Genomic DNA, 23,814 nt, shown 5'->3' with positions numbered 1-23,814 from the left:
ATATAAATAAATATATTTCGAAATAACTTCGGCGTTCTTACTTCATGCTGAAGGTCAATAGGTAAAATTATGAACAAATTGCTGATGCTAATGGCTAATGAATTTTGCTCGGAAACACTTTTACTTTTTATCTCTATTTCACAACACAAAAAGGATCCACCTTCACAGTGTCCAGATTTTCTGTACATTCTGAGTATTAAAAATATTTAAGAAAATATGTGACATTTATATAGCAAATATATTTCTTTCTGGAGAGGAAGTGTCAAGTGAGCTCCTCATGAAATTGATTTAAGAAAATATGTCAGTGACTCGACTCATGGATTATTGTAAAATTCCTTCACCAAAGAGCTAAAGCAAAAACTATCTTAACAATGTTTCACATTCGAAAATATATTTTAAAATAATATTTACTAAATTTCACGTTTATATATTTGTTTTGCAAAATAACCATCCCAAATATAACGCTTGGTAAATATAAAATTTGGCAAACGATCATCCCTATCAATAACAATAAATGGTGCAAAATTTTCATTTTTCCATCTATAGCAAATATAACGGAAGTATTTCGTGTGCATATATATATATATATATATTTATATATATTCTTTTTCTCGGGCTTAATTTTTATCGGCCATCTGTTTTGTAGCAAGATCGTGAAGGAAAGCATCTTGTTTTAATCGTCACCCTTTAAATCATAAAAACGTTATGCAAATTTTTATTGCTCCAGATATCATGATCGTTTGTAGCGTATGAATTAAAGAACTGTATTTCCAAGCAGCCAAGATCAGCAATACTTTGTTACAGTTGGGTTGGTATGTATCCTATTGCTCTAATAACAATAGGAATGAAACTTTAAGTGCATCTACGGTATTACATTTTCAAATTTCTTATCAATGTTCCATAGGCATTTCTCTCCCTCCAGTATTTCTCTGAACTCAGTTCCCAGAGGGCAGCTGACCTCCACAACAAAGCATAGATTTTTTTCTTGAGGTCCCACATAGTATCTAGCTGGTTTATTCTAACTAGGTGATTGCTTTAATTTTGAAGTCCCACTAACATTCTTTAGACATATGTTAACACACCCAACTTTGTTGGTACTTCCTTTTTCCTTAATCTGTTCCAGATTGTCCAGGCCATCGTATCACGCCTCTTGCAAAGATAGTATCTGGAAGACATTCTCCCGTACTTGGCAATAATGTGATTGATTGCATGTGTATATGTATGAATGCATGTATGTATGTATGTAACGAGAGAAAGTAGGAACTTAGAAAATCTGGGAGGATACCTCATTCAGCATTCTATGAGAAGTCTTGGTTAATAGAATGTGTATGGATTAAATTCAGCTTTCATAGACATTTAATCTGTACGGTGTTCTATACAGACTGCAAGTCCAAGGAAATTAAACAATTAAGTGGTTGGTGAATACATCGCAAAGCATATCAGTAAAATAAAGGTACAAAGCTGGTGGTATAGCATAGTTTAATTAAATGGTTACGATCATTTCAATAGTTAGTGGAATAATTTCATCAATTTACATGTTGGCTTATAGTAAAAAAAGAAAAATGCACATCCATACAATACTTAGTTACTAGGGTACCAGGAACCATCAGTTCTTACCAGTTTAAAGTTATAACACAAATTTGATGTAATACGAAGGGGAAGTTGGTGGTACATTCAATGCATAATTTCATATGTATATACAAAAGTGTAAATTCATGGAATGGTTCTACTAACTATTGAGAAAATCGTAACTGCTTAATAAAGATCTGTAATACCATCAGGTTCATATTTTCTTTTCTTTACTAATATATATGTATGTATGTATGTATGTATGTATGTATATGTGTGTGTATGTATCAGAAAAATAGTCAGGCGTGTCTCTTTGGTAAAAAGTTTAGTTCCCAACCACATGGCTCCAGGTTCAGTACCACGCAGTGGTACCATGGTAAAGGCCTTCTGCTATTGCATCGGGTCAACTAAAGCCTTGTAAGTGGATTTAGTAGATGGAAGCTGAAAGAAGCCCGTCGTATATATATATATATATATATATATATATATATATATGATAAATCTCAGCGAAGTATAAACAGTAGCTGCACGACATCGTGAAGTATATTTGTCACCTAAATGTGGCTAACCCTGGAGGAGATGTCTTCCTGGGGCTACAAACTACAGTAGCATCAACCCTTAAAGATTAGCCACATCTAGGTGGCAAATACACCTCACAATATATATATATAAGTGTGTGTGTTTGTGTTTGTGTGTGTGTGTGTGTGCGCGTGCGCGTGTGTATGTGTTTTCCTCACCACCGCTTGACAAGCCGTCTTGGTGTATTTATGTCCCTGTAACTTTGCGGTAGGGCAAAAAACAAACAAAAAAAAACGATAGAATTTAATATCAGGCTTAAAGAACAAATAAGTACTGGAGTAGATTCGACTAAAATTTTTCAAGGCCTGACTTCCAGCGTAACTGCAGGTTAATAACTGAAACATTTAAAGTGAAAAAGACAGCTATTTATAAATCACCGAAAATGAATTCCGTTTTATGCCTTCACAAGGAAGCTGTTCACTTAGAAGTTGGTTTTACGGTTTCTGTTTTTAACTGAACTTCATTACGATATTTTTTAGGACTAGATTACCGTTCTTGTGAGAGAAAAAACCAATACCAGACGGATCATTATTTGAAAATGGCTAATTGCAATATTAAATTATTCGAATCCATCACTATTACTTTGTTTATCGAAAATGTGTTACTAAAATATTAGACAATCCTTATATATTTCATAGTAATAGCTTCTAACATAAGTACAAGTACATTTGAAGGGGAGAGTTTAATTAACTAAAACTGATCTCAGTACTTGACTAGTACTTTATTTTATCGACCTGGAAAGAATGAGATGCAAAGTTAGCTGTGGTAGGATTTGAACTCAGAATGTACAGAGTCATAACTAAATACCATGTTGCTAATACTAGACCCAGTCAATAGTAATAATAATAATAATAATAATAATAATAATGATGATAGCTTCAAATTTTGCCACAGGGGCAGCAATTTTGGGGGAGGGGATGAGTCAATAACATCGATCCCAGTGTTCAACTGGTAGTTATTTTATCGACCCCGAAAGGATGGAAAGAAGAGTCAACCTCGGCGGAATTTGAACTCAGATCGGAGAGACGGGCGAAATACCGCTAAGCATTTCGTCCAGAGTGCTAACGATTTTGCCAGCTAACCGTTTTTATCATAATAATAATAATGATGATAATGATATTAATCCTTTCTACTATAGGCTCAAGGCCTGAAATTTTGGGGAGGGGACTAGTCGATTACATCGACCCTAATGTTTCACTGGTACTTAATTTATCGACTCGAAAGGATAAAAGGCAAAGTCGGCCTCGGCGGAATTTGAGCTCAGAACGTAGCGACGGGCGAAATGCCGTAAAGTATTTTGTCCAGCGTGCTAACGATTCTGCCAGCTCACCTTCTTTATAATGATGATGATGATGATGATGATGATGATGATGATGATGATGATGATGATGATGATGATGATGGTGATGATGATGATGATGATGATGATGTTGATGATGATAATATTCAAGTATAATACAACACTTTGCAAATATCTCCGAGTAAAATCACCAATAGAAGGGAATATGACCAAAGACTGTATGTACTCCATCCCATGCAGCTGTGGTAGGTTATACAAAAGGGAAACTTTTCGCTCCCTCAAAATAAGGGTAGAGGAGCATCGCAAGTGTGTGTCACGAAGAGGTATTGATAAATCGAGTATAGCTGAGACCACCTCTGAGATGAAGTTAAAATAATAGACAGAGAACACCACTGGAAAATACGAAAACTAAAAGAGGCAGCACATATACTGGGACATAATAAGCTCCTAAGCAGACCTAGTGCAGATATGAATAGCATATAGGAACCGGTATTACGGGAGGATAGGAAAATATTAGATTTATAAGCCCTGAAATTCACTCCACAATTGCCCACGGGCATATGGCGTAGTGGTTAAGAGCGCGGACTCTTAACAACATCAGTCAAATGTAAATGTACATAATACCTCATCTCTCAAATAATAATAATGGTGAGAGGGGTTAAGTAGATTACATCGACCCAGTACTCAACTGGTACTTAATTTATCGACCTCGAAATGTTGAAAGGCAAAGTCGACCTAGGTGGAATTTGAACTCAGAACATAGCGGCCTTAATAATAAAAACACTACTACTACTACTAATAATAATAATACAGCTCAATAGAGACAGAAGCACTCATATGCGCAGCTCAAGAGACGGAAGCACTCATATGCACAACTCAGGAATAAGCGTTAAGGACCAGTTATATGAAGTGCAGAATGCACAAAAATGCAGAGTGTGTGGTGAGAGGGTTGAAACGTATGGCACATCGTTAGCGAATGACCAACGCGAATACAAAAGACGCCATGACAATGGGGCAAGAATGAACCTTTAGGAACTCTGTGGAAATCAAGGCCTACAAAGTGTAAAGATGTGGTACGAGCAAACTCCAGGTGTTACCGAAAATGAGAATTGCAAAATGCTGTGGGGTGCAATGATCCAGTGCGATCACTTGACCAGACATCGGAAACCGGACATTGTATGATAATCGACATAGCATACCTCGGTGACAACAGGATCAATGTGAAAGACGAAGAAAAAGTAAACAATTATGATGATTTGAAGTGGGAGATACGGAGGTTGTAGTCAATGAAGAGAGTAGACGTGATACCAATGGTAACTGGCGCGCTTGGAAGTATCAGCACTCAACTACCAACATGGCTGAAAAAGATTGGTGCAAGTGTGAAGAGAGAACACCTACAAAAATCAGCATTACTTGGAACTGCAAGAATTCTTCGCAGGGTTCTTGAAGCATGACTAGTAAACAAGTGTCACCTGAGTCTGCTGGCTGTGGACAGCTGACACTTTCCATCATACCCAGCAAATTAAGCTGTGAATTTTCACATGATAATAATAAAAATCCTTTCTACTTTAGGCACAAGGTCTGAAATTTCGGAGTAGGGAACTAGTCGATTACATCGACCCTAGTGTTTCACTGATACTTAATTTATCGAACCCGAAAGGATGTAAAGTAAAGTCGACCTCGACGGAATTTGAACTCAGAACGTAAGAACGGACGAAATACCGCTAAGCATTTCGTCCAGCGTGCTAACGATTCTGCCAGCTCACCGCATTAATAATGATAAGAATAATGATGATAACAACAACAACAACAACAACAATAATAATAATAATAATAATAATAATAATAGCAACAACAGTATTAATGAAAATTGTAGTGTAAATCATAGAGTAATTTCTTTAAATGCTAAAGTAATTTCTTTAAATGCTAAACCCAGTATATTTGATTCATCAGTTTTTCCTTATATTTGTCTATTTCACATATTGCTGCTATGTGACCACTAGTATTTAGAATGGCTTTAATGAAATGGTTTTTTTTTGCTGCATTCTTTGGTAGCTATAAAAACAGGATTTATGTGGAAGAAAATGTAGGCTATTAACATCTGCATCTTTCTCAAATGTATTATCAAAGTAAAAATGTTTGTATTAGATACAGTAAAGGATCGCTGAATATACTCAATGGAAAGAAAAGTATCAACACTTATTACGCAATCAAAATTTATTAAGTTTTTGTGATTAACGAGGATAAAAAAAACGAGCTACTTATTTTATTCAGTGTTAGAAATCTAGATATGTGAAAGTGAAGATCTGTTCTGGAAAATAATCGTAATTATTTTAAGAAAAATCTGCCAGCTTTAAAAACCTTCTGAACTTTAGATGCTTAATTTGACTAATTGACTGACATATTCCAAACGAGACAATAATTACCATTTAGTGAATATCAATTCTCTTTTAAGGCAATTTGTAGTGAACGAGAGTGAACAGAATCTATTGTTACCAGCAACAGACATATAGAATTAAAGATGGAAATATTATGAAAATATCATTTTTCTCTAATATCCGAGAACCATTTTGGAACCATATTACAATGATTTGAATAATAATAATTCGTCAAAAAAACGAAAAAGAAACACTTTTCATTCATGTGTGATTGTGTTAACATTTATAAACCAAATAATCATATACATCCCTGTGCATTTAGATATATATATATTTTTTTAATAAGGATTAATTTGGTATTTTCGGAAATAATTTTAGATAGACATTATCTTTGATCCCTTGAATATTTTTTATCTTGGTTTCAAAACTTAGGAAGGATCATCAATCATCTGTTTTGAAACGTTTGTTTCTGCAGTTGTTACTTCCACTCGAGGAATCTTGATGCCTTCGGAACCATTATTTTTACGCATAGAAGGTGGTGAGTCAGACGGCGAGATGGCACCAGGAATTAGAGGTGTTGACACGCATCTGGCGATCATCTGAAAGGGACTCCCTCCTAATTCCATTTCTGAACCAATATGGCGAGAAAACATGTCATGCTGAATATGTAATAGCTTCTTAAACTTCTTGCGGAACCAACTTTGTCTAGTTCGGTGTTCGGAGTTGCTGTCTACATTTTTACTTTGGCCATCAGTGGTTTCTGGTGTAGCTTGACAAGATAGGTCGGGTTCACTACAGCTTTTGTTCCGAGAATTTTGAAATCGAGTTCTCAGGACAAATCGTTTAGCTTTTGTAAATTTAGCTATAGCTTCAGCGCAGTCATAACGGCCAGTAAACCTTGCCCATTCTTCAGCACACAGTTTCCGACCATAGTCTCTCAGTTTTGGAGAAGATCCTGAAATGAAGTACAAACGACATTTAGTTATCCCTTATATTTGATTTAATAAGTATATTCTGTTAGGTGTCACATAAAATACATCAGTTATATAAAACCAATCGAGCATTCAACCATTTTAAAGAAAACTTCCTTCACACTTTAAAATATCTGCTGTTAACGATTATGACTTGTTTGGAAGCTTTTAAATACTTTTTTTATAACTCATTGAATTAATTTACAATACGTACTAAACCATACTTTTATATATCAAATTGTCCATATTCCTTATAGCTGCTGTTCGCAGCTTTCGGTGAGTGACGCGTCATATCAATACCTTCTACGTTAGATCTTAATTAAATCTTTGCTGGTGATAGATTTCGATACAACATTTCTGATATAAATTTTACTATACTAAAATCAATATATCAATCGAAGACTTTAACTGCAATAATTTATATTAAATATAAATATTATTCAACTTGCCTATTTCATTTATGAATTTCTTAGTCAGCTACTTACATTTTATATTTTTATGACTTGACTAGATAAATCGTGATACTCATGACATTTTTCAGAAACTCTGAGACTGGTAGAATGGATATAGAAAGTCCTTTCAGACTGGCGACCTGTCTGGGATGCTGGCAATGGAGAGAGGTTCACTAAAGGCACTCAGGTATCAAGAGGAAATGTTAGATCGGGTGACTTAAACCGACACTCAACCCAAAACAAAACCAGTTTTACAGACTGTTTCACACAATTTCAGCCTACCAAATTTCACTTACAAGGCTTCTGTAGAGGCTATAGGAGAAAATTAGCATATATATATATATATATATATATAAGTGACCCCTTCAGAACTGCATCAATGAAAACGAACACCACATGAGAGATGTTGTTTTTCACACTTGATTTTAGCAAATGGTAATTCAATATGTACATATTGATGTCAATAAAATTTGTTTGCAGCTAAAATTAATGAATTTGTGAATTTTTCAAAAACGCCCGCCTCCTCTGTCCCACTCTGATATCCTTCCAAACTCATATATACATAAGTGCATGAATTTATAAATATATACGCATACACACATACACACACACACACACACACACACACACACACACACACACACACACACACACACACACACACACACACACACACACACACATATATATATATATATATATATATATACACATGGCTATATATATATATATATGTACACACGCACACACACACACACACACACAGACACACACACACACACACACATATTGATTAGAGAACAAATATCAAATTCAGGTCAACGACTTTATATAACACTAAGTTTCCATACATTTCACCATATATAAAGATTACCATGACCTTCAACGTATAAAAGGAATACATATATAAAAGCATAGAAGATAAAAAATATATATGCACATAAAGATACAAAATATATAGAAAGGCCAATCAAGAAAAGGTATATAAAAATCGACTAAAAGTAAGTGATCAAAATGAATTACTAAAGCGTGCTAAGCGACTAAAAACCTAGAAATTATCAATCGACTGAAACAAAAATGTTTTTACTCTCCTCAATTAAAAATATATCAAAATAGTTCTTTTCTCAAAGACCATAGTATGTTGAAGTCCAAGGCGCATAAGAAGGTTCCACAAAATCAGGTCAAACACATCTATGGCCATTTCGGGAGTTCACCGCTGCGGTCCGATTGCGTGTTAAAGCGCATCTCGGCAATGACTCCCTCATCAGGATGAACAGGAATTTCACAATCAAGTCGTTCACAAAAAATGTATGTATGAATGCATGTATGTATGTATGTATGTATGTATGTATGTATGTATGTATGCATGCATGCATGTATGTATATATATATATATATATATATATATATATATATATATATATATAAAATATATAGTTTTATCTATAAAGCTCAATTTAATTTTAATTTTTTATAAATTGATTTTAATTGAGTTTTTACCTGTAATTTTGGATTTTGTCCCTAATATTATTATTATTATGATATATATATATATATATATATATATATATATATATATATATATATATATATATATATATATATATATATATATATATATAGATAGATATATACACTCATACATTTTTCCCAAACATGAATATTATTCACAGTGATTTCGAAGTTTCATACAATTTAAATTCGTCTATGGGTATGTAAGTTTGAATGGAGTGGTAATTAAGCTTAGCTGGCCGAAGCTTCGAAGTCACTGTCAATAAAATTCTTGTTGAAGGATAATAAATTTGTGTTCTACAAAAGTAGAGATTAACCCATGAGATTAATCAAATTAATGTAAAATTTATATATATATATATATATATATATATATATATATATATATATATATATATATATATATATAAACAACTAGTAAATGAGTATATGCATATATACGTACAGATATGTGCATACCGACATCCACCTGTATGTATAGGTGCATATTTGGGTACAGGACATTGCAAACAAAACGTAGACGAGAAAACACACAAGCCACATAGAGAACATTCTTCTTCATCAGCTACTCCCGTTTTAACACCGGCGTTTCGAAGAGCTGGGCAGGACGCATCGCTAAAACGGCTCTTCCCATGGACCGCAAATTAAATTTGTATACACAAATTAAACCTTGCCATGGAGGAATGTAGTGGCGGACAAAAAACAAGACAGGAAAACAAACAGAAAAGGCTATACGGCCAGACGGGAAAAATTATGTGTATGAACGCTGTGAGGCACGAACTTGAAAGTGGGGACGAAGTGTTTGCTCGGCGATAGCCAAGGAAGAAAAGGATTATTGACCGGAAGCATGTGACCATGCCGGAGTAAGGGGAAGAGAGAGAGAGAGTGGTAGAGGGATAAACAAAGGGAGGAAGTAGAAGAATAGGTGAGCAACGAGAGGAAAAGAGGAAGAGAGGAAGTACGAGGGGGTAAAGGAGAAACGTAGTAGTAACAGAGGAAGAACGAGAGGGGTAAAGAGAGATACGTAGTAGTAAACAGAGGAAGAACGAGAGGGGGAAAATTGAAGATGAAGAGATAGAGTAGCGTCGGAAAATATAAAGTTGCGAAAACTACTTACAGATTCGTGACGCTGCGTTCGGTCATATATATATATATACACACACATGCATATATGCAATGTAAGTGAGTGGATGTATGCTTGTCAATATATACACATATATGTATATGCATTATACGAATATACATCATACATGTATATGTACCTATATATATATATATATATATATATACATATATGTATATATATGAATATATACATACATACATACATATATATATATATATATATATATATATATATATATATATATATATATATATATATATATATATATATAAGGATAAGATCGATATTTAAAATATTGATTTTATCAAGTGACCAGCATGGCAATAAAAACCATCAAAGGTAATAATTATTTAAAATTATAATACAGGTTATCTAAGAGATACCGCCGCGCTGAAAAATAGCAGTCAAAACCTGACTCTAAAACCACAATAAATGTCCACATATATCTATATCTATATCTATATATATCTCTCTCTCTCTCTCTCTATATATATATATATATATATATATATATATATATATATATATGCTCGTAGGATGAGCTCCCGAATCTTAAGAACCTTTCGGTCCAGAGAACAAGGTGTCATCATTCCACTTTTCTCCTCCTTTGTACAGCCACACCTCGAATACTGCTGCCTCTTGTGGTCTCCCCATACAAAACAAAACACCTGGAGGATTGAATCACCCGAGAGGGCACTTACTAAACGAATAAAAGGCATAACTGATCTTGATTACTGGGACCGCCTTAAAGCCTTGAAGCTCTACTCTCTCCAGCGCCGCCGCGAGCGGTACATCATCTGTACGATGTGGAGAATATACTGCCAGCATTGCCCAAACGACCTGAACAGTTTCAAGGTTCATCAAAGGCTGGGACCACGGGCCATACGTCGCCTGCCCATTTCAGGATCACAATATGTAGGTACACTGCGGCATAATTTCTTTTCCTCAACAGGCCCTGCCCTGTTTAACATTATCCTGAAACAGATAAAAGAGAAAAAGGATCCTATCAGCTTTAAACGGAGTCTAGATGCACTCCATTACGTTCCTCTCAGTTTCTACACTACCGTTACTAGAGTTGGTCCTAACTATGATATTAATGTCATCTATATATCTACTGTAGAGTAGAAGAGTTGTGGACTGTTCTGCTAACATATGCTTTAGTTTTCTGTCCCACCAAGTCATGAAGAGGCCGGCCACATCTCCAGCTACACCGACACCGATGGCTGCACATTGAACCTGCATGTATAGTTTTTTGTTAAACTTTACTATGTGGTTCTTCAAGTTGGTTTTTACACTGGCCCCTATTGCATGTGCAATCATTTCTTTCACCTGATTGTTGTTCTCCGGGTTTTGGGCGGGTGCGATCCAGCCACTCCATCGCTCTGTGGTACTTTTCTTCATTGTTGAAATGATGGTGGGTGGTCTTCGCCTCTGTGATCCGGTGGAGCAGAATCTACTGAGGTCATGCTCATTTAAATAGTCACTGAGAATGGCTCTCCCCAAACACAACACAACATATATATGTATATATATATATATATATATATATATATATATATATATATATATATATATATATATATATATATACATATATATATATACACATATACATACTTACACACACACGCACGCATACACATGCATGTACTCTCACGCACGTCGAAAACAGCTCACATATTTCCTGCATCACACGTTTAATCAAACTTTTGGTAGTGCTGTATATGTCAAAATTCTATTGAAATTTATGCTACAAAACATAACAGTTCAACGTACTTGCCAATATTTCACGATGTTTGAAAAAAATATAATTAAAAACCGAGAGTTTGACTGTATTATTCTGTGGATAAATGTGTTTACACACACACACACACACACACACACACACACACACACACACACACACACTCACACGCGCACACACACATACAGAGATATACACATATATACACACAAATGTATGTGTATGTATATATGCGCATTCTATATCTTAATGTACTTGTTTATACGCATATAGATACCCACTCTCAACTACAAAGACACACATGCACACACACAAGCATACATATAGTTATATCTTGTCATAATTCCGAATATATAAAATTGGCGTCAGTTAACTTTAATAATCAATGGGAGTTATGTAATTTATCATGGAAATTCAAAAATATTGAAATTCCTTTATATGATTTATGTTTTCTAAAAAAAAGTCAAGGAAGGAACAATTGAGCACCGTTTTACTTTTTTTTAATGTCTGGATGCATTTGCCTGTTATTTGCAATATGATTAATCTAACCTCTATGAATGTGTATACGTATGTTGATTTTCGGCTCCATAGCCATTAATCGTTGCTTGACAGAGTTCATCATGATATTTCATCTTTATATTCGGGGAGTGGTTTTCCGTTTTTCCACATTGCTTTCGCTCCTCTTCATCAAGCGGTTGATATTCGATTTCAGTGCACTCATAGTTTCTTCATATAATATCTCTCGAAAATATAATTAATCAGAATTTCTGAAGCCGCTGCTTATCACAATGTTAGTGATTTTATCGATAAACTACACCAGTTCCTAACAATGACTTACGTTTTATCAAGCTAGCGTAATTGACGTCACTGGAGGCATAAGGTGTAAAATGATACATTAAATTATACTAATATGAGAGGGACGTTGACAGAATGAATGTAAAATGTAAGTCGCAATATATTCTGTGCTTTGTCAGTGTGTGTATACTAACTGGAAAAATAAGTCTGCACTTTTTTGCTAGATTATCATTTACCTTGATAAATCCACTTTGGTCGCTTGTATCGATTGGTGGAAAAAGCAACTTTTGCTATCTCGCTGGGTAGACATAACTGTTGTTGGTTTTCATTATCTTGTCATTCTGCCACATTAACCTTATAGCCAAATATTTTCCGTGACAAATAACGGACACTTGCCTGAATCATTTACACTGGAGGCGACAATATCTGTTATGGTCCAGCTCATATTTATGCCTGTAATTTTCTTATTTAGGGTTTAAAATATGGTGGGAAAAGAAAACGTTGCATTCCTTCAATATTCAGTGCAGAAAGAGTACTTCGCATGATTGGCTTTCAATGTCCAGCTAGTTGTTCCAGTAAAGTTTTTAATGACGATTGCAATTTGAATAGTGTTGTCCCGTAAATTATTTTAAAACAATTAACCATTAAAGGGAATATTCTTAATCTGTTGCAACTACTCCTGTTTGGGATACTGATATTCTGGAGGTTGTCTCTTTGTGGTCGCTTGACAGGTGCAAAATAGCAGACAAATCTTAAAATCACAGCCCACAATATAAAAATAAATAAAATTGGTTACCTTGGACAATATAGTCCTATTGAACAGATTGTTTGAAGTGGTCACCCTGTGAATGACTTTGATTTTTCTTCTGCTTGATCAGAATTGGCCTAATGCCAAAAATAAAAAAACAAAAACATAAAGAGCAGCATCATTAAATCATCAAGTTAAATAGTTTTATACATTGCAAGTTATCTTACCAGCAAATAAAAGTAATTTTGCACATTTTGTTCGGCCTTGAATTGCTGCTTTCATTAAGGCAGAAAATCCAGCTTTATTAACATGATCGACACGTATCTTCTTATACTCATGTAGAAGAATACGTACACATTCTTCCTGTCCTGCCAAATACAAAAAAAACAAAACAAAAACAAATTAAATTGATTTCTGTCACGACAGGTTTCTCAATATCATCAAACTTAGTTATCCTTGCCTACACACACATTATTTTGCTATTTTGCTGTTTTATTAATGAAATTTGGAAGTCATAACTTGCTTGAATATCTTGTACACACACACACACACTTGTATAAAATTAATATAAATAGCAGTTTGCAATGTTTTACAGAAAAGGAGAATTACAAACGTCACTAAATGTAACTAGGGTGTTAGGAACACCTTCATTGCTAGAAATAAGAGCTAAACCGCTTTAATGATGTAGTTAACGCACATAAATGAAAACATACACTAACGGGGACCATAATCGTCCGTAAAGTACCGATCGAAAATAGTTAATACAGACGTGTCAGTTTCGGAAATTTTCATTGCTTCATCAATTAAGACAGCGCGGCTGTTCGGCTCTTTCAGGACTCGCTTCGCACTTAGTATTTATATTTTCGTCATCCAAATAATTGGATGATTTAGCGATTCGGTAATGTGTATATATAAAATTAATATAAATAGCAGTTTGCAATAGAATATCTTTACTTAAAATCAACATTAAGATCTGTTCTCCATTCAGATAAGGTACCTGTTCTATCATTCAACAACCCGTCTTAACAATAATGACGAATGTGTTGTGTTTCAAGGTGGCGAGTTGGCAGAAACGTTAGCACGCCGGGTGTCAAAGAAAGGTAACTTTTCGTTGGCCGTTCCAAACATCGTTTAAAATATATATAGAAACCTTGCTATATATATATATATATATATATATATATATATATATATATATATATATATATATATATATATATATATATATATATATATATATATATATATATATATATATATATATATGTGTGTGTGTGTGTGTGTAGAAGGTTGAAAAGGAACACACGAGTCGATATATATGGAAAAAAAAGTTAAGGTAGAAAATGCTAAAATAATTTTATAAAAGACATTTCAGTACCGGTTTCAGTCATTGAGACTTTTTCAACTGTAAGTATGGAGAACAATTAAATTTTGGAAAAATTAAAAGAAAAGTTTTTTATAAGAATATTTGCATAGTATTCAAATACAAGGGGCATTTCTCTGTTTGGTCTTGTGGGTTCGAGGTCGTTGTTTTCCATACTTACAGCTGAAAAAGTCTCAATGACTGAAACCGGTACTGAAATGTTTTTTATAAAATTAATTTAGCATTTTCTACTTTGAATTTATATATATATATATATATATATATATATATAAATTCTTAATAGAATAAAATGATAAGAATCACGTTAATGATTTTTATCAGGTAGTCAGCATGCTATAAAGATTTATTGGCAATTTATACATTAAATTAATAATATACATATATATATTATTATTAGTCTAATAAATGTACACACACACACACACACACACACACACACACACACACACACACACACACACACACACACGCACGCACATACACACATTAGAGGAGAAGGACAACAAAAACGAAGGCAGGACTAGTATCTTAAGTCAGTTTTAATAATTTAATTTGGATTAGGCGAATTTGAAGTCTTACAGCCGCTTCTGAGATATCCCAAGTGATAGGCTAGCATGTCCATACATTGGGTATTCCGTTATCAGAGAAAAGGTGAGTATGTACGAAAGTTCTAGACAGGAAAATTCACAGTTTATAAGAAATAAAATAGGAGAATAAATAGGAAAAGTTGATAGAAGAATACAAACAGGTGAATAAAGTTGAGAGTTAATCTTTTTCCAGAGGGTATGTTGGTTGGTCTGTACTTCTTTGAAGGTATAGGCGATTAGTTATAATCCCAAGTAAATCCAGGCAGTATTGTGGTAGTATTTTGAATGATGCGTTCATGTTGAAGTAATGGATTAAATGGTTAGCTAGTATATAAATGGTCCACGTGGGTATATAGAGTGAGAAAGATAGGCAGACAGAAGTAGGTTGTGAGTTAGTGGATAGAAGTGAGAGGAGAAAGAAAGAAAAGAAGGAGAAAGACAGAAAAAAGAGAGATAAGATAGGAATGGAAAGGTGTGGGAAAGAATGAATGAGAGCGAAAGTACAGTAAAATCAAAAGTAAAAAATAAAAAAAATAAGAAATAAGAAATAAAAGGAATGTGGACGAAGGGATTTATGTCTGTTAATTAAATAGATGTGCGAAAGAACTTATACTTACGTGTAGAAAATGCTTCATGTTGCGGTGAATTATGAATTAATATTTGGAGGGCTTCTTTCAGGCAGAGTCCACATGTGGAGCGCTGGCCTTGGTATGGGGCACCAGAATCTGTTATGATCCAGGGTATCCTATATGGTACTTTCCTATTTATCAGGTGGTGTATGTGGTTGGCTTGGGATGTGGATTTGCTATGGTCTTCATATTTAAATGAGTTGAGATGTGTAGAATATCTCTGTTTAAAATTAATAGTAGTTCCAATGTAGTAGCTAGTAGAATCATGTAATATGTTGTGGACAATGGATTTGTATACTAGGTTAAATCTTCTGCAGCGGGCATTCGGTCTCGGACCTACAGTTGCGACTATCTGTCTTACATGAATTAATTGTGGAGAGGGAAGTTGCTGTACTATTTATGGACAAGATAAAGTTTAAGGTGGTATTAGACTCGTATTATTATTATTATTATTATTATTATTATTATTATTATTATTATTATTATTATTATTATTATTATTATTATTGTTGTGTCTTCAGGAGGACTTTCGGACCGGGGCCTATGGATAACTTCCAGAAATCCTTGATCTGGCAGTGCTACCGGGGAGCTCTGCCGGTTCGCGATAAGCTCTACAGGTATGGGTGTGCAGTCTGACGGGCTTGTCCGAGACGCACATGGAGCGATGAAACCGTTCTGCATGCTCTCGTACAGTGTCCATGCACTGCTAACTTGTGGAGCTTTGTCGAACAGTTATTGTCACGTGTAGGACGGATCCGGGAAGGAAAGGCAGTTTTTCTCTATTTGGTGGCTATGACGAAAGAGGCTGTGTGGTGGACGCAACTGAAAGAGTTGAAGACGGGTACCTTCCTCTTCGACCAAGGCCTCATTGACTTTTTCAGGTTCTACCTGAAAAGGAAAGTGAGGTTGGAGAGAAAAATGTTGTCACTCAATAAGGTTTCTGAGAGGTACGTGAATGTAGCAAGAATGGCCTGTGTGAATGGGCCTACTCAAAGTGTGCACCTGTTGGTCGGATGAAATGAGGAGCAGAGGGGTGCCTACCTTATATGCCTTTGGTGTTAGGAGGTCCAAAGTGTATGAGGTTCCTTTGGTCACCACTCGGTGGAATTTCTTCCTATTGGAGAAGTACATTTTTGGTCTAATCTCCTTGTTAATTGTTTTTTTTTGCTGTTTACACGTTTAATCCCATTGTCCCTCGTCTGTGTATCGTCCTTTATGTTTTGTGTTCGGCCTTGGTGGCCAATAAAGAAATTATTATTATTATTATTATTATTATTATTATTATTATTAGTAGTAGTAGTAGTAGTAGTAGTAGTAGTAGTAGTAGTACTGGTCGTATTAGAGTTATTAGCGTTAGTAACATGAACCTTCCCACTATAAATAGACAAACTAAAACCCTCGCTAGAAACACAGAAGGATCTCGAATGAGACGCTCTATTTACGTTGGTAGTAAGCCCCAAACTTTTGGTAAAGGCAACAGCCAATTATAATGTCCCCAGTACTTCATCGGTTCTATAGACGGATGATAGGCAAAGTTGACCTTAACCATACCAGTTACCAGACAACATTTTGTTTAATGCTCTATTGAGTAAGAACAAATTTATGAATTTTAAAAGATCGATTATGTTCGAGTGAATCGATTCAACATTTAATTATTTCTTATTTTATCCATCACATAAGAATGAATACCAAAGATGATTACGGTAATATTTGGCCTCAGGAAGTAGAAACTAAATATTGTAAAGCATTACCAGTTCTAATTTCCTGATAAACATTATTTAGAAAAGTGTGAATGTACGTAACTCAATATAGCAAAATATTGTTTACAGGTTTTACTGATCAAGCCAGAAAATATTTAATTCCTTACTTCATTATTAAAATATATAGTTCCTTTGCTATAAGCTCTTAAATTTCTTAGTGAAATAAAGCTAACAGTGTAGGAAATGTACTTTCTATTTTTTTCAAAAGCATTACAGAACAATTAAAGTAAATAGATGTTACATGTGCTAACAGAGGAGTTTTCATGTAGCCACTCAGTCTTGCTTGAAATAGCAGTCAAATATTTCTCAAATTAAAGACGTCTACCTTTGAAAAAGAAAGGACACAGATAATGTAGTTTAGTTACTGCGCTTGGAACAGGATTGGGCAACCTTTTTCGAGAAGCAAACCTCATGACACTTGAATCATTATCTGGTGAGTCAACTGCTAAAACATTCAAGGTAATTTTTCGTTAGGTGTGCCATGCAGAAAATCCTGCTGATCACACGTTGCCCATGACTACCTTAGTAGATGGGATAAAAATGACTGGAATTCTAATAATGTACGATTTAAATAGATATACTCGTTAAGATTTCACTGCTGGGGTCTTGGGGCTTGATCTACCATCATACACAAATGAATTATATTTATCATCTTACAGAGTACACGAGAAACGATATTATTGTAATGAATTAAGAAATGTACTACTACTACTACTACTACTACTACTACTACTACTACTACTACTACTACTACTACTACTACTACTACTACTAGTTTCAAACTTTGGCACAAGGCCAGCAAGTTTAGGTGAGTGGTTAAGTCGATTACATCGATCCTATTTGTTCAACTGGTACTTAAATTAAAAGAGAAAGACCTGATACTTTCCTCTTAAAAACTTTAGTCAAAAAAGAAAAAAAAAGGAAAAAAAAAACAATCTAGAAACTCAAATCAACTTAACTATTGAATTGAGTTATGCAGGGAAAAATGAAGCTGATTTTGATAACCACAGGTTAACAATATAGTTTGAAGAAACACATAAATATGTACCAGCTTGAGCAGCAAAAATGAGTGGCGTATTCCCTTCTTTATCTGGAATGTTTACTTCAACTTCTGGTACTTCTGCTAACATTTCTACTATTGTAGAGAAACCGCTTGAACAAGCATGACTAATTCCCGTCTGCAAAGAAAAATGTAGTAAAATAGAATAGAATATAATTGAATAATTAATCATTATTGACAGAAACATAAAATAAAAGAAATTCAATTGATTCCTTGAATAAAGGAAAATGCAATATTTTACAAGGGCACTGCTCCCTTTTACAACATATTTTATATACGGAATTTAATTTTCTAAATTATATACAACCCTTTCAATTATCAGTAATACATATATGTGTGTGTGTGTGTGTGTGTGTGTGTGCGTGTGTGTGCGTGTGTGTGTTTGCGTGTGTGCACGCGTGCGCGTGTGGGGCAAATGCAAAAACATCTTTAATTCATATTTGCTTTATGACCCACTAAATACATACGGCAGGCTTGATATAAATACGTTTCCTCAAATATCTATTATTGATTTCTTAGGCATAAAGTTACAGATTCGGCGAGGAAATAGAAAGGATTGTTTGATTTTTGTGTCTTTGGAAAGGGAATTATACAATGTAATAAACTAAACTGGTTTCCATCAAGAAAGTTGTTACATATACGATTTTCATATAGATTTTATTTGACTAAAAATCATTTTGAATAATTTTTATCATATAGTTGTCCTTCTTTGAATTGATTAATTTTAATGATAGCGTTTATTTTATGGAATACGCGAGAATGAGAGGCAATATAAATCCAATGTGTAATTTCAACTTGAGAATGGCGGAGACAAAGCATATGTTGAACAGCATTTAGATTTCATTTATCTATCTTCGCTAAAAATAAGAGTTCTACTTATTAGACTTGAAGGAAATGGGAAATTGCAAAATTTATGCTTTGGAAAATGTTAGCATGTTCTTTCTTCTTTAATACAGGTGAACCTACATGGCTTCGACCGAGGATTGAAACGGCGCCAGTCTCTGTTAACCTGGAACTAGTTATATCTGTGTTTAGCTTTTTCGGGGTATTTATATAAAAATATATTGTGTCAGTGACTAAACCAGTAAAGTACTGGAAAGCCAGTAGAATATTAGACGATAGGTATTTTGTGTACTACCATTATAATTTCGATTTCACCAAATACTAGATGTATACATAGTGTACAAAGTTTACTACGTTAAGGAGTAAAAGCACTTCGAAGTCGACGTCTGTTTCGTTGCTTTGCAAAGCTGAGATTATGATCTCTATTAGACATGGGGAAGTCAACTGGATATTACTTCAATCTGTTTATTAATTGATTGATAGCATGAAACCTTAAATAGCGCATTAAGATTTCAGAACTAAATGCACCTAAGCCAATAGCGAGATGAACGAAAAACACTTTGTAACGGTACAGAACAGATACCGCAAGAGGGTATTCTTGGAACAGTACCTGATTTTCTGCTTTCTCGTCGATTCTTACGTTTTTTATTAATTGAAAATACATAAACACACGCACACATACATACATACAGACAGACATATATGCATGCATACATACATACATACACACATACATACATACATACATACATACACACATACGTAAATACGTACAAAAGCACACACACACAAACACTATGGTTCTTTAGCATAGTATCTAATCGAGCTGAGGGATCATAAGTGTTGCAGCCATGCTATCTAACTGTTTGTCTGTCTGTCTGTTTATCTATCTATCAGTCTAACTATCTGTCTGTCTGTCTGTCTGTCTGTCTGTCTTTCTCTCTCTCTCTCTCTTTCTCTCTCTCTCTCTTTCTTTCTCTCTCTCTCTCTTTCTCTCTCTCTCTCTATATATATATATCTATCTATCTATGATATTCTTAATATTTAACACGAAATAGTCCTTATCTTTTAAATAAGCTGTAAAAACTACAGTTCTATATTTAAGAGATGATGAATTATGTACATTATATACATTATTTACATTTGACAGATATTTGTCCTCATCTTGTTTCTTGTTAATACAACATTTCGGCTGATATACCCTCCAGCCTTCATCAGGTGTCTTGGAGAAATTTCGAACATGGGTTCTCATTCCTAAGGTATTTTTCGATGTTATTATTATTATTATTATTATTGTTGTTATTATTATTATTATTATTATTATTATTATTATTATTATTATTATTATTATTCAGATCACTGCCTGAAATCGAACTCGGAATGTTGTGGTTAGTAGCCCGCGCTCTTAACCACTACGCCATATGCCCATGAGCATATAACGTAGTGGTTAAGAGCGCGAGCTACTAATTCTAAGATTCCGAGTTCGATTTCAGGCAGTGACCTGAATAATAATAATAACAACAAACAAGATGAGGACAAAAATCCGTCAAATGTAAATAATGTAAATAATGTACTGTAAAAGACTAATTTTAAAATGTCTGCATTTGTTGTTATTGCTGTTATTTAGCTGCAAATCACCCGTAACTGAACAGATCTATAATCTAAATCATAACCATGTCATAGTTTTAAAAGTATTTCTCATGCTACACAAATAATCCAGTGCGTTCTTTTCTTCTCTTCTCGACTGCAATATGATATGGTTTGAGGGTGATTTGATTGTCATTTATAACAGATCTAACGACCACATACATTGATAATCGAGGCGTTACAGAGGTAACAGTCATCAGTTACCAAATACTAGCCAATTCAACAGACATTCTCATACTAAAATAATACTGTGATTAGAGAAAAAACTCCGATAACCTATTGTGATAAAAGTGTCATCAACGCACAGCCAATCCTTTTTATTGCATTTGAAGCTTAAAATACACCTTGTGCCACATGTAAAGGTTATAATTTTAATATAACAATAATAAATGTTTTAATACGTACTCTGCCGGATCTATCCCTTTCATTTATCTCCTCTCGCGTACAGTCGTCTTCAAGAATCGCTTGGACGGCTTCATGATCTCCATCAATACAAGCATCAATAAATTGGTACTCATCATCGTAAAACATTGAGCTGTCACTGAAGTGGCTGTCAATATCCGGAGAATTAACACAGTCATCATCATCTGAGGCATAACTCATTCTGTACCCGTGTTCCTGAAATAATCAAGTATACAAATACATCAAAATGTATTTACAGATAAGTCAAAAATTCTTTCATTCAATCATATAATAGTAACGTGTTTATACGAACAATTATTGTTTCCAAACAAAAGAAACTGACGTAAGATGGCATCGAATTAGATAGGAATCCTTTTAGCGGTTGTTGAATGAATGCAATTATACATAATATTAATTTTTATCAGCCAGATATTACTCGCATGAGATGATGTTCTAATTCGTTAGCAAAATCCGTTTGTATTGTCAGTATCTGTTGTGTGTGGCCATATGGTGCTGGAGGTATTAGCCATTAGCTAATAACAGTGTAAAAGAGAAAAAATAAATCGGGTAAGCATGATCAAGAGGTAAACTAACATTTTCTTAATATTCTTTGTATAGACTTCTAATAGACAATACCAATGAATTTTCTTTTGTGATTTAAGATAATATGTACCTGATATGAGAGAGATATGAATATTATTTTGCAGTAAATTTTGGAAACGAAAACAGAAACTAAAACTATTAAAGTTCACATTGGTAAATCAGATTAATTTCTTTATCGGATTCAATTTCAAACCACAAAAATAAGTTGATTTGAAATTTACAAAAGGGTGTGATTAATTTTGTATGGTAATGAAGAACATAAAATCACAGATACGGGATATGAAGTTGATGTTTCTATTCGCAGCGGTTTGTATAAAAAATCTATGGGCATTTGGAGAGAGATAACAAACACCAAACTTAATCAGAAAACAAATGATTAGTTTACTTTTATCATAAACTTACCTGATTAATTAGAATTTAAAAAAGCATCCGATTCACACATGAATAAACGGCAAGGAAGGAAAAAATTTACATCTCTAGGAAACAAAACAAAAAGAGACAAATAAAATTATAGAATGTAAGAGCAAATAAGGTTGATACATTAAATTGTATTTATCATTTCCTTATTTCAGTTAGTGAACTGCGGTCTTGCTGGGACACCACCGTAAACGAATCGATCTCAGAGTTTAAATTTTAAGCTTAGTACTTATTCTATCGGTGTCTTTTATCGAAACGCTACGTTACGGGAAAATAAACAAAACAGCACAGGTTATCAACGGTAGTCAAGGACAAACAAGACACATACAGACACGCCCACGCGCGCATACTCACACACACACACACACGCACTCAAAGTCATACACATACATATACGGAGGGAGGGGCTTCTTTCAGTTTCCGTCTACGAGATCCACTTACAAGGTTTTGGTCAAGCTGGAGCTATAGTGGAAGACACTTGCCTAAGATCCATGCATTAGGATTGAACTTGGAAGCATGTGACTAGGAAGCAAACTTATTACCACTCAGTCACACCTAAAAGTTTTTTGAAATTCACCTTGAATTAACTTGAATCTATTAAGCAAACTTCGGAGAGAATTACCAAATATATCTAAATGTGCGACTTGAAAGATATGACAGAAATATAAAATTTGATTATTTTGAAGAGGGAACAATATCTTAAATCTAAACTTTTAATTATCTTTCCAATAAATAACTATTATTTTATAGATCAATTTAACCTTTTACCACGTATCCAAGGATATTAGTTTTATTCTAAACTTATAAATCTTCGAGATTACAAAGATCACTAGAACTGCAAGAAAAAGTGATCAATCATCCTCAAATTACACGTCTTACCGTCTTAAAACGACAGACCAAATAGATGTGTCTTGGATAAAAAGTGGGAGTGGTCAGCGATATCATACAGTTGAGTTAATAATTTTTGCTGTAAAAGTCTGATCTGGGTATAAATTAGCAACAACTTACATATCTTTCTTCAATGAAGGAAAGGCATAAAATTGATTCAGATAAATTGGTATTGAACATGTACTTTAGAGTAATGTGGAGCCTTTAAGATTTATCATGCCGCGGAACAAACGGTTTCATGTTGCGGTGTTTGGGTAATCCAAATGCAGAAAAGTATCCAAGCTATTCTTGATTAAGAATGCATATTAAAACGGCATTCTAGTAATGACTATCTCATAAATTTTCAGATATTGCCTTTATGTCTACAACCATATTATCTCATGCTTTTCCTTAAAAAAAATCAACATGGAACTTTAAGAA

At 34.1% G+C, this 23,814-nt stretch overlaps 1 protein-coding gene across 2 annotated transcripts in view; it reads right to left on the bottom strand.

The window, feature by feature from the left end:
• Positions 1–2,010: 2,010 nt before the first annotated feature.
• The window catches only part of LOC106873107 (uncharacterized), a 127,781-nt gene continuing 105,977 nt past the window's right edge, over positions 2,011–23,814 (bottom strand). The window contains exons 2-6 of one of the 2 annotated variants that reach the window (XM_052971462.2): positions 22,492–22,565; positions 21,490–21,702; positions 18,583–18,712; positions 13,402–13,542; positions 2,011–6,781 (exon numbers count right to left, since the gene is read on the bottom strand). In XM_052971462.2, the coding sequence (XP_052827422.1) occupies positions 6,255–6,781; positions 13,402–13,542; positions 18,583–18,712; positions 21,490–21,687 (996 nt within the window). In that variant the 5' untranslated portion in view covers positions 21,688–21,702; positions 22,492–22,565 and the 3' untranslated portion in view covers positions 2,011–6,254. The remainder of the gene's footprint in view (positions 6,782–13,401; positions 13,543–18,582; positions 18,713–21,489; positions 21,703–22,491; positions 22,566–23,814) is intronic. The other variant, XM_052971458.2, reaches the window with a different exon arrangement.

Source organism: Octopus bimaculoides, chromosome 1 (genome assembly GCF_046866305.1).
Source record: "Octopus bimaculoides isolate indiv1 chromosome 1, ASM4686630v1, whole genome shotgun sequence".
NCBI lineage: Eukaryota > Metazoa > Mollusca > Cephalopoda > Octopoda > Octopodidae > Octopus > Octopus bimaculoides.
Note: the sequence above shows the minus strand (reverse complement) of the source record. Positions and strands in the feature narration are given on the sequence as shown.